At 34.0% G+C, this 16,912-nt stretch overlaps 2 protein-coding genes across 2 annotated transcripts; both read left to right on the top strand.

Moving 5' to 3' along the window:
- Window positions 1-981: 981 nt before the first annotated feature.
- Window positions 982-6,107, top strand: LOC131615948 (ATP-dependent DNA helicase Q-like 1). Its single transcript, XM_058887148.1, has 10 exons — window positions 982-1,191; window positions 1,261-1,565; window positions 1,678-1,938; window positions 2,204-2,367; window positions 2,511-2,607; window positions 2,714-2,757; window positions 3,832-3,946; window positions 4,042-4,395; window positions 4,984-5,208; window positions 5,360-6,107. The coding sequence occupies exons 1-10, from the start codon at window positions 1,035-1,037 to the stop codon at window positions 5,465-5,467; spliced, it is 1,830 nt and encodes a 609-aa protein (XP_058743131.1). The 5' UTR covers window positions 982-1,034; the 3' UTR covers window positions 5,468-6,107.
- Window positions 6,108-14,013: 7,906 nt separating this feature from the next.
- Window positions 14,014-16,660, top strand: LOC131615941 (uncharacterized). Its single transcript, XM_058887136.1, has 2 exons — window positions 14,014-15,813; window positions 15,927-16,660. Exons 1-2 carry the CDS (start codon window positions 14,524-14,526, stop codon window positions 16,551-16,553), a joined length of 1,917 nt encoding a protein of 638 aa, XP_058743119.1. The 5' UTR covers window positions 14,014-14,523; the 3' UTR covers window positions 16,554-16,660.
- The last annotated feature ends 252 nt before the right edge of the window (window positions 16,661-16,912 follow it).

Raw genomic sequence — 16,912 nt, 5'->3', positions numbered from 1 at the left:
TCAGAAGAAAGAAGTTGAATAACATTTGTGTCGAGTCCTCGGGCAACACTTCCTCCTTTAATATTTCTCTCTTTTCTTGTCCTATTGTGTTTTTTATATGAATTATGGTGTAATAACTCTGCCAAAGTCTCTACCAAGAAACCATCAAAAGTTCTTAGAATTTCCAAAGTCTTTCCCTATGTACAATGATCTCAAATGGAGTGGTTGTAACCTCTATTTATGGTGGTTTGTGCGGGCATTTCGCTCAGCGAGGCCTTTATCTCGCTTATCGAACTTTCCTTTCTTCATTAGTAAGTCATTTCTAGCTCATCCAAGTGAATTTTACCTCCATATTTTTGCTTATCGAGCTCGTCCAATGACCAAACCCTACCTTCACTTTGAAATTACTTAGCTCATAGGTCATCTGAACCGCCTTATTTCACCCATCGAGTCTTATTTCAACAAATTGAGGGGAGAGGGTTTCAATTGATTTCTTGTGATTTAAGTTAATAAGTGCTTATGTAAAACAAGTAAATATGATACTTATCCGTTCAACTTTCTAATGGAGGAAATCGAAATTATGAATTACATGGGAATCAAAAATCGATTCTCATAGACGACGTCAATCTTCCGACTATAAATTTATCACATTATAAATTCAATCAGCTAGCTTTTTTTGTGCCCAACCTTCTTAAACGCCACCGACTGTAAATTAGCTTATTAACTCTATTTGGTAAAAAAATAAGGGATGATTGATGAGCCAATAAGCTAATTTTATATAGAAAAAAAATTAAGTGGTTGATAGACAAAGATTAACTTATTATCATTAAAGTGTATTATATAGACCAAAAAAAAAAGGTCAAGAATTAATGCTTATACTCATTTTAAAAAAATTTAGACAGTAGAACTCATATTTATAATGTTAACAACAAGAAAAATGCAATACGACTTCGTTTAGCAAACTACTGCTGCCCTAACATAACGGCCCAATGGAAAATAAGACGAAGCGAACCTAAAAATTGAATCGAAAGCAGAAGAAAAAAACAAGCGCGGGAATGGAAAAAGGAAGCAGTAGCAGGAAGAACAACAACCAGAATCAACAAGATCACGATTTAGAGCTAGAGAAAGTTCGCTTAATCAGTCTAGCTCTCGAGTTCGGTTTCGATGAACAATCCGCTAACCAATGTTTCGACCGTCTCGTCTCTCTCTACGGTACGCTACTACTAACTATTTCCGTTTTCATTTCCACTTAATTAATCAATTAATCGGTTACTATTGTAGGCGATGACGGTCGTGATTTCATCACCGTTGAGCACTGCGGCGACGATTTTCTTACTGCTTTGGCGGAATCGGTGCAAGACACGGAGGAGTGGGATGATTTACGCGAAATGGAATCGCAGGCTGTTGGAACTTTGAATCACGTGCTTGAAGAACGGTTTGCCACGTGCGGTGAAGGTTCTAAGTCATTCGTTGATGTAATTGACGATTCGCCTCAGAAAGGGCGGACCAAATTTGTTGAATTGGGTGATGAGGAGGATACAAGGGGTAATTCTGTATTTTCGGGTCAACATACTCGAAACTCGATGGTAAACAACTCTCAGCTATTTTCGTGTAATCTGTTTTCATTGACTAGATTTTCTGGTATAATGTGACTAAAATGACAAAGATTATGTTAAAAGAAGTTATTATATGTTATAGGATGGCAGAAGTTCCATCACTCAAGGCTCAGTTTCATCAACTTCCAGAAAAGTACAATCCTCCTTTGCTTCAAAGGATAGAACTAGTACTCTCACTTATGAAGAATTACAGGCGCTAGATGATATTGAATTGGCAAATGTTGTTATCTTTGGTAATAAAACACTTCGACCGTTGCAGCATCAAGCATGTGAAGCAACATTGTCAAAACAAGATTCTTTTATTCTTATGCCTACTGGAGGTGGTAAATCTCTTTGCTATCAGGTCACTGCTTTCTCTTAAACCTTGATTTTTTGTTTTATTTGAATGTTTCTTTTTAAGACATATTCTTATAATTTATAACCACGTAATACCGATGATGATTATTTTGTTTTGAAGCAACTACCACTTAACCCTCTCTTTTCATTATTTAAAATGGTAGTTCTCAGCTTTGTTTGCACCCAGACTAGACCACATTGGTGAGTATTGTTATCTGTCATCTTATAGTTTATTTGCTTTTGAACATGTTAATTTTATTTTGTGCTTACAGCTTCCAGCAACCCTTCAACCAGGAGTTACAGTAGTTATATCTCCCTTACTTTCACTCATTCAAGATCAGATAATAACACTTAACCTCAAGTTTGGAATACCTGCTACTTTTTTAAACTCACAACAAAATGCTTCCCAAGCCGCAGCTGTCCTCCAAGAGCTAAGGTGAGATTCACTTCCTTGTCTATCATGATCTGTCCAATAATTTGCCCATGAAAATAGCATATTAGTGTTATTAAAAAAATACCTTTCAGTTACTGATTGCTTTAGTGTTTAATATTTTCTCACATTAGTTTTCTTGTATACAGAAAAGACAAGCCTACGTGCAAGCTCTTGTATGTGACACCGGAGAGAATTGCGGGAAACCAAACATTTCTTGGGATTCTAAAATGCATGAATCAGAAGGTAAAATTGTATTGTTTGAATAAATTTTATGAAACTGTCACAGAGCACCAGGCAATAAAGATCTCATGTGTGTATTTGGTTCTGTTCCCTCTTAATTAACTAACAGGGACAGCTGGCAGGTTTTGTTGTTGATGAGGCACACTGTGTTAGGTATGCATTGTTCTCAAACCTTCTTGAAGTATCTCTTCTCATTATATCTGTCCTACTGTTCACACAAGATGAGCAAACTCTAAAAGTTTAGTTACTACTGAAATGTCGCATAAAATGTCATTTTGAATTGAGATCTCGTAATGGCCAATTGGCCATTAATTAAGGAGGCAGACCAAATGAAAACAGACAAATTAATTATGGTAACAAACTCTCGATGTAGTGATATAATCTTAGAATCAAAGGCATGACCTTGTTACATTTGGTCGAAGGTCATCAAGAAGCTACCTAAATTTCATAACTTTTTTTAACTGAATGGTTAAAATAAAAAAAGATAAAGGACTACATCTGAAAGGATGGTTCAAATGGGCAACAGTGAGGATTCGTTTCTTGATTATGTATTTTGTCTTCTGACACATGACCTCTTTGAAGTTGTTGGTATGTTTTTACATAAGCCAGAAGTCTGTATTACTATTATGTCTTGTCTTTGTACAGGTAGTGGTTGATACTTGATACAGTGCTTGACTTTGAGATATTGAATTGTGACCTGTATATGAAATATTTTCTTATTTTGGAAGTTTCACCAAATTTCATTACAAGAACTGTGATTTGGATTGACAAAAATACTACAAACAGACCATCAATTCAGTCCTGAAACTATCATATTCTCTAATTTAGTTCTTAAACTAGATAAATATAATAAATAGTTCTTAAATTATAAGAAGTCTGTCCTTTTAGTCCCTGCTAATGCTATTAAGATGTTAGGGACTAAATTGACAGATTTTCATATACTTTAGGAACTGAATTGATGGATATTATATAGTTTAAGAACTATTTATTATATATACATAGTTTAGGGATTAAATTTGAGAGAGAATTGATAGTTTAGGAACTAAATCGATGTTTTATTCAAAATATTATTCCACTACTACAAAGGTGGGCAAACAAATGTTAAACTGCCGGAGTAGTCAAGACATGCCTCAACAGTTGGGTGATGGGGATTGTTAAAGCTATGTGATTTATATTATCAATAAGAAACATATTCACAACTTTTAAATTGCAAATTATGTTTTTCAGCCAGTGGGGACATGATTTCCGGCCTGATTATCGCGCATTAGGATCTCTTAAGCTAAACTTTCCACATGTACCTGTCATGGCATTGACTGCCACTGCAACTCACCCAGTTCGCAAGGTAAATATAATAGTAAATTGCTTTTATATATGCAAATCTATATTAAGTATTGCCCCCTCCCTTTTTTTCTTTGCCTTTAATTGGATTTGTTTCAGGACATCTTAAATGCTTTAAGAATTCCACATGCAATTGTTCTTGAAAGAAGCTTTGACAGACCAAATTTGAAGTATGAAGTGATTGGTAAGACAAAGGAACCACTAAAGCAGCTTGGAAAACTACTAATGGATCGTTTCAAGAGTCAGTGCGGCATTGTATACTGCCTGTCAAAGAGTGAATGTGTCGAGGTATCAAAGTTTTTGAATGAGAAATGTAAAATTAAGGCAGCATATTACCATGCTGGTTTGGCTGTCAAACAGAGAGTTACTGTTCAAAAGAAATGGCATGACGGAGAGGTCCATATAGTATGTGCAACTATTGCTTTTGGAATGGGAATAGACAAACCTGATGTTGTAAGTTGAAATGCTTTTCTTCATAACTATGATGGTGTTGTTGTTCATAATTTAGTGATTGACTTTTTCAGGAATTCCTCACTTTATGAAAGAAATTAGGCCCTTCCTGTTAGTAATTCCGTAGCTTGATAGTTATTAAACAAATTGAACGGTCTATTTGTGATTTGTTGCATAATCAATGAATTCAATATGAATTCTAGCATAGGAATTAGGAAGTCGTCTCCAAGCCTTATTTCTATCCATGATTGACATCATGACATGGCTAAAGTTGAGGTACGAATGATCATTTTCAATTTTGTACAATTATTCAAATTCCTAAAGATCTTGCCTATCCTGCATAAGCCCGGGTTGAAAATATTAATGCAAAATCTATATAATATATAATATTAGCATTATAGTCGAGTCTTCCTAATGAAATTAAGCATATTAATATTGCATATGCCCATTAGTTCAGCTTTTAAATACTTGGCTAAGGCAAACATAACTACATGCAAGGTGTTTGAATGCTCTGCAAATTCTCAGTGATATGATTATAAGTTTTAAAGTTCTTTGTTACTCAATTATCCTTTTGTTGTCACGTGTTTTCAGCGATTTGTCATCCATAATACAATGTCAAAATCAATTGAAAGCTATTATCAGGAATCAGGAAGGGCTGGAAGAGATAATCTTCCTGCAGTTTGCATTGCTCTATATCAGAAGAAAGATTTTAGTAGAGTTGTATGCATGATAAGAAACGGCCAAGGATATAAAAAGGAGGGTTTTAAGACAGCAATGGCTCAAGCCAAAATGATGCAACAGTACTGTGAATTAAAGGTAAGGAAGCTCCCTTAGACTTCAACATCTGTCCTCCCCCCAATCCTTTCTCCGTCTCTCTTACATAAATTTTCCACCCATATTTTTGAAAGTGTATCTATATCACCCCAGTACAGAGATGGATTTCATTTTATCTGGTTTGAATGTATAGGATGAATGCCGGAGACAGACCCTACTCAAACACTTCGGAGAATCATTCGATAGAAAGACCTGCAAGCATGGCTCTAGCCCTTGTGATAACTGTCTCAAGACCACATAATGAGTTGCTACAATTACGGCTCTATAACCCATTCAGCATGTTTTTGCTCTGACGTTTTCAAGTCACTAAAGGTATGTCCAATGCAAGGCTCTAATGTTTGCAAGTCACTAATCGGATCGTATATCTAATGCAAGGCTCCAATTGGTAGCTTCAATTCTATCGTGCGGTGTCAGCAGCATTCTGGCCGCAGTTCCAAACAGCATCTCAATGGACTTTATCGTGTAATATTTATGGTGTACCACTTGAAAAGTTCGAACATTTCTCTAGACTATATTGTTTTTCAGATTAATTTTGAGACACCACTAAAGGTATTCTACCACAATATATATAAAAGTAGTAAAAATTTATCTCCAAGATTTTTTACCAAAGTTTTGAAGGAAAGTATAAACGGGTTTGGCTTGGGTGACTTTGAAGCGGGAAAGTCACCGTGACTTTAGTGCAATTTTCTTGGCGGGAAAGGTGAATGAATATTTAAAATATATTATTTGTTGAGAGAGAAAAATTGATTTGGAGAGAGATAGAGACAAAGTTATCAAAGTCACATACTCTCAAAGTCACCCAAACCCAACCCATAAACTATAAAGTGTAAAATATGACATGCTATAGTCTTCTCTTTCTTGGCCACATTGGTCTGGGCATCTTCCTCTTTGGAATCAACACTGTTTCCTTTTACAGGTCCTTCAAGTACAATAACTATTAACCTATTACATAGGAACTCGTTTTATTTAGTGAAAAGGCCAGTTGCATGGTAGTAGTACTTTTTAATTTCTTAATTTAGTAACTTTGAATAGGGAAATGCTAATATGTGCTTTGAGCAATCTAGCTAGTCCACTAAATATTTGTGTTAAAAATGTGTATTCTTTTTTTTTTTAAGCCAGATTTTTTTTTTTTCAAAATATATTGGAGTACTATCATTTAAGGATTTCTTAAAATAAGCATTTAAAACATTAGTTAATGATTCTTTTGAAAAATCCATTATGATACCAAAGATGGGTACTAATTTGTAGAACAAGATTCCTTTTCGTCTTCTTTTTTTGACAATAAAGAACGTTATTCCTATTAATGCATCTATTAATAATGTCAGTTCCATAAAACTCACCTAAGAAATCCACCATAGAATCTACAGGTACAGGGTCCAGTTCTGATATATTGATTGAACATCGAGTACACATTGAAGTCCCTTTCACTTTCTTGAACAAATACGTGCATTTATTTCTAGTGTGGACACTAGTAGGGCACCAATAAAGTTGAATGACCATTGAGGAAATTTTATTACGCACTATGAGCACCATTTGTTCTATTCTATCAATAATTGACGCATGATTCAAGATTCAATGATTGTAAGAAGTAAAAATAATATAAGGATTGACGGTAAACCGAATTAATTTGGATAGAATTGAGTTTAGGGAAATAAATTTTAATAGAATTGAGTTTGATAGAATTGATTTATGTTTAGATACATTTATGTAAAAGTGAATTGAATAATAAATTTTAGTATAAAAATTACGTTTAAATTCAAAAACTACAAATATTGTCGGGCTATCCCTCCTATTTAAAGAGGCCTAATTCAATGTGAGTTATTGGCCCATATGTGTAAGCTTTTGTTATTGTCCAACAAAGAAGAATAGGGTTGAAGTGTGAAAAACAACAAGATAAAAGTAGTGAGAAGAGAGAAAAAATCACCAGTCACATCAAAATCCCGTAGCCCTAATTTCAACATTGTTGAGTCTCACGAAATTGGAGCTTGCGCAAAATTCAACGGTTGGATTGTCCTGAAATTTTGACACAACGTTCATGACTTATAAGAGCACATTCTGAACGGTGGTGATTGGATTCAGAGCTTTCTAAGTCGGCCTATCGATTCCATCTTTGAGGACAGACATTTTTTATGTTTTTGGGTTATTTTGTCTGTCTTGTTTTTTTGTTGTATTCCAAGATTGATTGCAAATCTTGATGATGTTGATGTATACCTCTAACCTAGGAAACACGGGTACACAGTTTTAGGCAAAGTACCAACATCGAGTACGTACCAGGTATTGGTATGCGTACGGTACATATATGGTACGTACCAAGGCCGTACCTTTTCCCCCCATTTTTTTTTCATGTTTGATACGCGCGTTGGTACACGACTGGTATACATATCCACAAAAAACGTACTAGTTATTTTCTTCGGTCCTTACAATTTCAATCTATTTTAGTGAGTCAAATTTAAGTTATTAACTTATTTATAAAATGAGAAGTAAAAAATGTATACTATATATTCTCACTTTTGTCTGAGTGCGTCGCAGCTATCAACTTTCAGATTTCAGCCTTTGACTTCATGAATTATTGGTAATGTGATTTTTTATATGTTATTGATTTTGACTTTTTTGAACAAATTATTTTTTAATTTTGATGTTTTATTATCATTTAAACAATATAATTCTTTCATATTATTTTTTAACAATGTAATTATTTTATATTATATATATATATATATATATATATATATATATATATATATATATTGACGTACCCGTAATTTAATATTTTTTAAAAATGTCGTAATCCGTACCCGGTACGTACCCGAATCGGTGCAACGCAACCTCTAACTAGTGTTAGAGAGAATCTAATTTCTATCCATTGTTGATTAGAGTGGATATTTTAAGTGGTCTATGAGTTCCATAATTTTTTACTTTCAGTTAACGGAGGTTTTTTCACGATAAAATTATGTTGTGTTGTTTGATGTGTTTTTTTGTTGATTGTCGTTGCATGTGATATTTGGGAGAATTTATGTTATTGTTTTTTTCCGTTAAGTATGTGATTTCCTCCCAATAAATATTAGAGGACAACTTCTCTACCCATCACAAAAAGTTGGGTATTGTACATTCCACCAATCACATTACATTATTTAGTTTTATCTTATTTAATTAATTATTAAATAGTATACTTTTTGGTTGTTTCCAAAACATTTTACATTGAAGGTAACTTTACCTAACTTTTTGAGTTGGGTAGATAACAATTCACCTAAATATTAACTTCTAGTATAATCAATCACGAAGATAGAATCAATTCTGCTTTAAAAGAATCAAACACCTTAAAATCACTCCAGAATCAATTTTACACCTCTAAAAATAATTTTTATCCTTCCAAGAGTTAAATCAAACATGCACTAAAACCATCTATAATGACTTTATGTGCTCAACCGATAGCATTAGTAAAAGTACTTCTTATCTTCCATATTGCAGAGTGCCAAGTGAGCATAAGTCCCTTCCTTAGTCCACCTTTTATTGGAAAGGAAGTAAAAACAAAATATATTTGAACCAAATGCTTAGGTATGGAAATGTGACAAACAAATCACTTTCACATCTCATACTAAACTGAAGAAGAGAAATGACGAAAAATGAAACAAGTGATATTCTTACTCCTAAAACTCCACACAAACCTCATCACGAAATTTGTAATACTCCAAATAATTGTCCTCCTTTAATAATGGTGTTGACCCCTAGCATAAGGGATTATGAATAAATTATAATTGAATCCTATAATTTGTCTAAATTACTAAAATTTAATTCATGCCAACTAAGACACAAACTAATATTTAGTCATATAATTTATTTTTCAATACCCCCCTCAAGTTGGAGGGTGAGGATCATAAGCCCCCAACTTAGTCATTAATTTGTGGAACGTTTTGTCCTCGAGATTTTCGTGATTTTGAGTTAAGATTTTACATAGATTTCAGTTCGTGGAGTTATGTTCAAGTCAAAATTTAGAAAAGAAGAAATTTACTTTTCAGCATTTATTTTTGGACTAAGTAATTGTACGAGCTCTTGTAATATAGTTACAAATCACATTGAAAGATTAACAAATTTTCAATATTGGAGAGTGGATTAAGCACAAAGCGAGGACGAACATGTCAAACCACTATAAATTCTTGTGTACTCTTCTCTCTCTATCTCTCTCACACACATTTAATTTTGTAGTAGATCATATGATTAGGTTGTTTCTATTGTTTTCTAGAATTGAACGCAGATAGGATTTTATATTGGTAGCGATTTATTGCATAAGTTGTACTTGTAAATTTTGTTAGAATTGGTAATTCAACCTTGTCTTAGTGTGGATACGATTTTGTAATATAAATAGTTTGTACATTTGGAGTAATTTAATAGTTCGATTAGATACATGGTAAGTTGATTAAGTACATTTGTGAATCTCACTATTACAAAACGCGTAAACAACAACGCCATAGTCATCACGGTTCTTCACTACACCGCGGTGATATCTCTAAAATAAGACGCTACCATATTATTGTTGTTTTTTATTCAAAATTAATTGTATATAACAATAGTTGAGCAACCAACCATGGTAAACCCATAAAGTTTACATGGGTTCGAACCTTGATCAGCGTCATCATATATATTATTCTGTTAAGGCACATCTTTTTTTTTATATAAAAAACTTAAAGGGATATGACTACGGTTGGTATGTTCCACCGCTGTGATATACTCATAATAAATAAATACTTGTACGGTTGTGTTGGGAAAACGATGCCTCGATGAACAAAGTATAAACTATTTCTTGGTGATCAAGAAACACACAAGAGTAGAAAACATGTTAAGACAAGAAGAACAACAAGGATTTATTATAACTGTTATTTTTTACTTTCTCTTTGAAACAAAATTACAAGTGTTACAAGAATAACAAAAAACCCTCTCACCATAAATTAGGATTTTCAGTATGCAATGATGAGAAACTAGTATGCTATTTATAATAAACCTAACATACTACACTAATAGGCTTTTTTACAAATATCCATTACAAGCTAACTTAGGGTACAATCTAACTTAAAGAATTGGAAATTACAAGCATGCCCAATTCAAAATACTAACAACCCTAACATTTTGACACTCACATACTAGAACACACTTCAACTACAGTATGTACGTCTTCGACACTAGCATGCCAACATACTTCGACGACATGCATAAATCCTGTCGAACTAGAACCTACTCTTCGACCCACTAGAGTCCGATCCAATATCTAAGAGGTTGGTAGATAACTGTTATGAAATAATTTACCCATATATAAGCGAATGAACTCTCTCTTATTGACAGTAGCTCCATTTCCTTCACAGTCAAACTCTTTCACCCATTTTTTCTCTTCTTCTTCTTCTTCTTCGCCATTAGCCATGAATCTTGTGCTTCATACGTTAAGGTATTCTTCTTCTTACATCTTATTGTTAGATAGTTCTTCATTATCTCGTTTGTTGCATGTTTTTTTCGTTGATTAATTATTCTCATTTTTCAGATTCGTCTTCACTACCTTAACAAAAACCATACTTTGGCTATGGTACATGTTATTTGTGTAGCTATGGAAAAAAGTACAAGAAGCATGAAGCTATTATGGGAACTTCATCCACCTTGTAATTATTTTTCATAGCTTCACAAACAAGATGTTTTTCATACTCTGTTGACAAATAAGTTTGTGTTTTCACATGTTGATAACTTTCATGCTTATTGTAGGACTCAACAAGAATAACTCATATTAATTAATGAAGAAACAACAACATCAACAAATTTCATCTAGTTTGAGATACAATGAGAAAAAAATATAAGAAGTATGAAACGGTTTTGTAAGCTTCTTCCTCCTTATATTTATTCTTCATTGCTTCATAAATTAGATGAACTTCATAATTGATTCATGTTCCACAATTTATAAGTATGAAGCTGATGGGTTTCAAACCCAGTACCTATGTTTAAGTATCACAACGGTTTATAAGTATAACCGTTGTGATAAGTGGCGCACGTTCTTCCTTTCAATAACAGTTTCAAGACTGTGATATAAACAACAAACTTACAACCACACCCTACTTAACAACAGTATGACCCGCGTGATGGTACCCCTTTTCCAACCATTGTGAAAAGGGTTTTCCGTAGTAGTGTCTTTCTATATATAAGCATAATCTCTTATACACAAAATTTTCTTCCGCCACGCAAAATAAACTCTATTTTTGAAACTGATAAAAACCTTTTCAAATATTTTTTTACTTGGGAGGTCTATTCACCCAACAAGAGGCTATTCTTCCACCTCTTTAACATCTAACACAACTTGGCAAGCTCAAAACTGGGTCATGGTTAACACTTCTGCAGTGGATACGGGTAAAGAATGTAATTTACTTGGTTTTACCAATTTCAATTGGTGCATAGATAAAGATGATCATAAGTCTATAATTGAATACAACTTTATATTCGGTGGAGCACCAATCTCATGGTGTTCGAATTAAAAACTGGTAGTTGCACTATCATCTTGTGAGGTCGAGTATATTGTCACTTCGTTACGTGTGTGTCAAGCTGTATGAATAATGAAATCTATTGAAAGAGTTGGACAACAATGAGGGTGAGGGTGTCATACTCTTGGTTGATAATGTTCCAGCCTAATACCTTGCTAAAAACTCAATTGCACATGGGAGGAGCAAACACATTGAGATGAGGTTTCACTACTTGAGGGAACTTGTTAGTGAAGGCAAGTTAAAATTGAGATATTGTAGAAGTGAGGACCAAGATGCTAATTTGTTGACTAAGGGAGTTGCAAATAATGTGTTTAAGAGGTTGAAGATGAGAATGGACATGAAGGAGTTAGAGCACTTGAATTAAAGGTGGTGCATTGGATGAAATCCTGATAACTCAAGTGTTGTAACCGGTTAACACGGGGGGTGTAACCTGTTACAACTGGGAGAAAATCACTTCAGAGTAGCAAAAAAAACAGAAACCATCGCAGGTGTAGCCGGTTAATACTATATTGGTTTAATTGTTGTAATAGCTGTAACCGGTTAACGCTTTGTGTTAACCAGTTACAAGTTCGAGTTTTTGGTTTTTTCTGTTATTTGGATGATGTGTTTTAAGTCCCAATTGTTGTGTAACACTTGTATAAATGCCTTAAAAACATCCTCATCTTTGATTGATGAAAGTTAATAAAATTGTTCATTCTCACCCTCAATCTCCCCCCCCTCTCTCTCTCTCTCTCTCTCTCTCTCTCACACACACACACACACACACACACACAAATTATAACTGAAATATAAAACTAAACTAACTAACCATTTCAAAAACAATGGCGAAAGACTCATATTTATAGATTTTCAAATATGTCTTCATTCGTTAGGCGAAGGATGACTTGCTCATTGAATTTGCCTTTTGGGTTTCTGTGAGAGAAATTTCCAAAATATAGTTGGAAAGTTGCAATGGTTAAAAAATACCTTTTAGAGAAAAAGTGTAATGCTTTACCATTGAAGCAATGTAAAAATTCATGAACAAAATCTTTGAAAGGGTTGTTTCTCTTCACTAAGTGGCATGGATTTCTCTATAAATAGAGATAATTTGTAGACTTAAAAACATACAAAAATCACCATATTTCAAGTGCCAAAAATTATATCTAAGTCATTCTTTTTATTTTTCTAGTGTACGGGAAAAAAAAGAAGAGAGAACTTTATTCTGTAAAACATCAATGATCAATATGCTTAATGTGAATGTGCGATTCATCTTAAGATTTCTAAAGTATCCTGAAGAGGATTCGCCAGTTAACTCATTTGCATCCAATTTGTCTAAATTGATGGGGGCGAATCGAACCTAAAGCTTAGTGTAAACACACGTTTTGGAATATATTTTGTGCAACTTTTATCGTACCGTTTTCATCTTCTTATTGTCCATGTTTTGCTGCAGACCCTTAACACAAGTTCTAACAGTTTCTTCACGCCAAAATAACCTTACAAACTGCCTTCTGAATCTCCTTGAGTTTGTTGGACGAATTATGATTTGCTTTGTTGATTCGCCTTATTTTCTAACCCAAGCTTTATGTTCTGGATTCAGTGATAGAAGATCCATTCTCCCAACAAATTTGCTTGGATTTGCAGGTCATTCCTTATGCTCTAGATTCGTTGGTCATGCATAATTTCGCCCAACAAATTTAACTTAATTTTAGTCTTTAAAACTTGAGTTTCTTAACTCCATTTGCCTCAACATTTTCTTTCTTCATCGCTTTGCAATCCCTAAATCAATGTCATTATTTCAGGACAACATTCATACTATGCCTAAATTAAAAGTTTTTATATTATTATTATTTTGTACAAATAAGTTAATTAGTGTAAAAACAATACTAATAAATAGATAAAAATACACACTTTATCAATCACCTCTTGAAAATTTAAAACACATCTCCTAGTGATATTTTTTAAAGGGAAAATACTTATATGTACACACCTATAACATTTGGATTTACACACAATCAATCACATTTTTTTATTAATTAAATAATAAAATTAAAATTATCTCTCTCCTCCATTATCACAACCACCCTCCATGTTGCAATTAAAAACGAAATTAAATTTTAAATAAATTTAAATTCTCTCTCTTCTTATTGGTTGTTCTTAAATATATGGATTTAGGTTCGTGTCCATGAAAAATTGGAGAAAGAAAAAGAGGAAAAAAAAACAGTGAGAAAAAGGAGAGACAATCTTTTAATTCAATTTTGGCCCCACGAGTGAGGAGGCACACATTTTGGTGAGTGTTGTCATTCTTGAACTTTTCTTCTTCCTCTCTCTGCTCTTTCCATGTTTTGAGTGTTTTCCACGCAAACCATTTATTGCTTCCTCCTTCTTCTTCCTCTACTGACATACACCACCAACACCACACACCTTATCCGCATTCACTCATTCATCTTGCAAACTTCATCTTACCCATTTCCCATTATCTCCAACTCACGCACATTCTGTTTCTTGAAAGAAAATAACCGTATAAAATAACTCATTTTTATCAGAACTTTCTTTCTTTTCTTTGCTTTGTTCATGATAATGGAGAAAAAACGATCCAAGAGAAGCCTCCTCAGCTTCTTTGGTTGGAATGGAAAATCTCCAAAGAAACTCTTTGTAGATGTTGCAAACCAAGCAAAGGAAAACATTGAAACCATGCCAATATCACAGGTAAAATACACTGTCAAAATTTTCAACCTTTCTTAGTTTTTCCTAGTTTTTTTTACCTAACCCTTTTTTTCTCTTCTTAATTCTTATTATATTACTATGACAAATGTTTCAGATAAAGATGGATGATAATTTAGAAAGTCCTAGTAGTATTGCATGTAGTGATTTTAGCTTTGCCTTATCAATTACTAGTAGTGATGATTCTGAAGAATGTGAGACTAGTAATAACTCCCCAGGGCTAGTTGCTAGACTCATGGGTTTGGATTCATTGCCTCCAGTTTCAGCTCTCTCTCATGTAGATTTCATAAACATGCCACTTGAGTCAAACAATAACCTTTTGTCTCCTATCAAAATCCATGGTTATATGAAACCTAGGAATGCAGCAGATATAGTGTGTGAGGAAAGTCCTCAACCATATATTAGAAACAGAATGTCTTCCTTGAGAACTCTTGAACTGCAAGAGAAGTCGCAAGCGGCGCAGCACGAATCCAGGTTCAATGTGAATGGAAAAGCTACTGAGAGGAGAAGAAATTTATATAAGGCTGCTCCAACCTTCAAAGACTCGAGAGATTCGGGAAATAGTAGTTCCTTGCATGGTAAAGGAAAATCTGTTTCACTTGCAACATCATCTAAAACCGATGTTCTAAGTAGGGATACATTGAATTTGAATGGAAATAGGAGATGCATGAAGCAGAAAGAGATTAAATCGAACCAAAAAAGTTGTATTGGTCGAAACAGCGATGTTCTTAGGCAGAATGGTTTAACCAGCAAAGGTGAATCAACTACAAAAGTACTTAACAATAAGCCAACACGAACCTGTTCTTCGGAAAATTTGACCGGAGCTAGGAAGACAACTAACAAATGTGCTGTTAATTCCAGCATTGAATCCAAAAGGTCGAGCACGAGAGTTGCTGATAAGCAAAAGGAGTTATCAGTATCCAAAAGAACGAGTTCTTCTTCGCAAAAGAAGAGGTCTGATCAGATTCAGAATGGCGCACGAGGTTCTGATAATGCAGTTAATATTTATGAAAGCAAGTCCATAAAATGTAATGTTACAACTGATGAAAGTATTTACAATGGTTCATTTAGCATGAAAGAAAGCAGGGACGTCATTTCATTCACATTTACTTCTCCATTGAGGAGAAACAAGCCTGAGTCGCGAACCACTACCGAGCAAGCGATGGAAACAAGGACCGGAATTGATGTCAATTCTTTTGATCACAGCGGTGAGATTTATCCCGAAAAGTTATCATTATCTCCTACAAGAATTGATCTAATAGATATTGATGCATTAAGTGTCATGTTATCTCACATTAACCCACCTCAATGCACCTTGGAAGTAGAAGATTGTTCTGTTGGTTTTAAATCTATTTCGGAGAACAGATTTAACAGCATGGTATGCAACACATTTCAATTACTCATTTTTTTATTGTTATGGATTTTGTTATGATTTTTAAGGGGATGAGTAGAATACTCATAATGCTTTCTTAATAAACCAATCTTGTGTAGATATCAGAACCAATAGAAGACAGAACAGTTTATTCTACCATGCAAGATGAAGAAGTATCTAGCTCTCAAATAAATGAATCTATAACACCAGAACACAAGATGAATTGGCCTGAGAAAAGCTCTACAAGATCAGAAAGGATGATGGAACTTGAATATGTAAAGGATATACTCAGCAATGCAGAATTGATGGCAGAAGAATTAGCAGTGGATGAAACCGAAAATACGATAATGCCGAGTCTCTTCGATACGTTGGAGAATCAGAGAACTGAAGTAGAAAGCTATGAAAAGTACTCCAAGCTTCAAAGGAAGGCTATATTTGACTGTGTAAGTGAGTGTTTAGGATCAAAATGTAGGCAAGTTTTTGTTGCAAAGTGCAAAGCATGGCCTAGATGGGTAACATTTATGAGGAAGAGGTTGTTAACAGAAGAAGTGTACAAGGAAATATTGGAGTATAGAAGCATGGAAGAAGAGGTAGTTGTGGATGAGATTATCAGAAAGGACATATGCACTCCATTGGGTAGATGGCTTGACTTTGACATTGAAGCCTTTGAAAATGGCTTAGAAATTGAGCTTGACATAGTAACCATTTTGATAGATGAGTTGGTTTCTGATTTGTGGCTTGTTTAAACCCTTGGTATTAGACATTAGGTTATTGGCCTTTTCATATTTTTTCTGTTTTTTCTTCTACTCAATCAATGAAAGAAACATTGTCAATGAACCTCACATGTCAAAACAATAATATAATACTACAACATACCATGTGGTTTCATCCTTATTTTATGTCTTTGTTTTGGAACCTTTCTTCAGTATTAAATATCTGGTTCAACTTTGCCTCTCGTGGCCAAAATATATCCCCTTGTCATATGATAGTCATTGAAACAATCAAGATGTGACTCACTTTTTGTAGTCACATTGAGCATAATTTACTTTTGATATTTGATAAAGCCACGCTATACTACATAAAACCCCACTAACCAAGTTAATAT

Source organism: Vicia villosa, linkage group LG1, assembly GCF_029867415.1.
Source record: "Vicia villosa cultivar HV-30 ecotype Madison, WI linkage group LG1, Vvil1.0, whole genome shotgun sequence".
NCBI lineage: Eukaryota > Viridiplantae > Streptophyta > Magnoliopsida > Fabales > Fabaceae > Vicia > Vicia villosa.
This window is presented reverse-complemented; position numbering and strand designations above follow the sequence as displayed.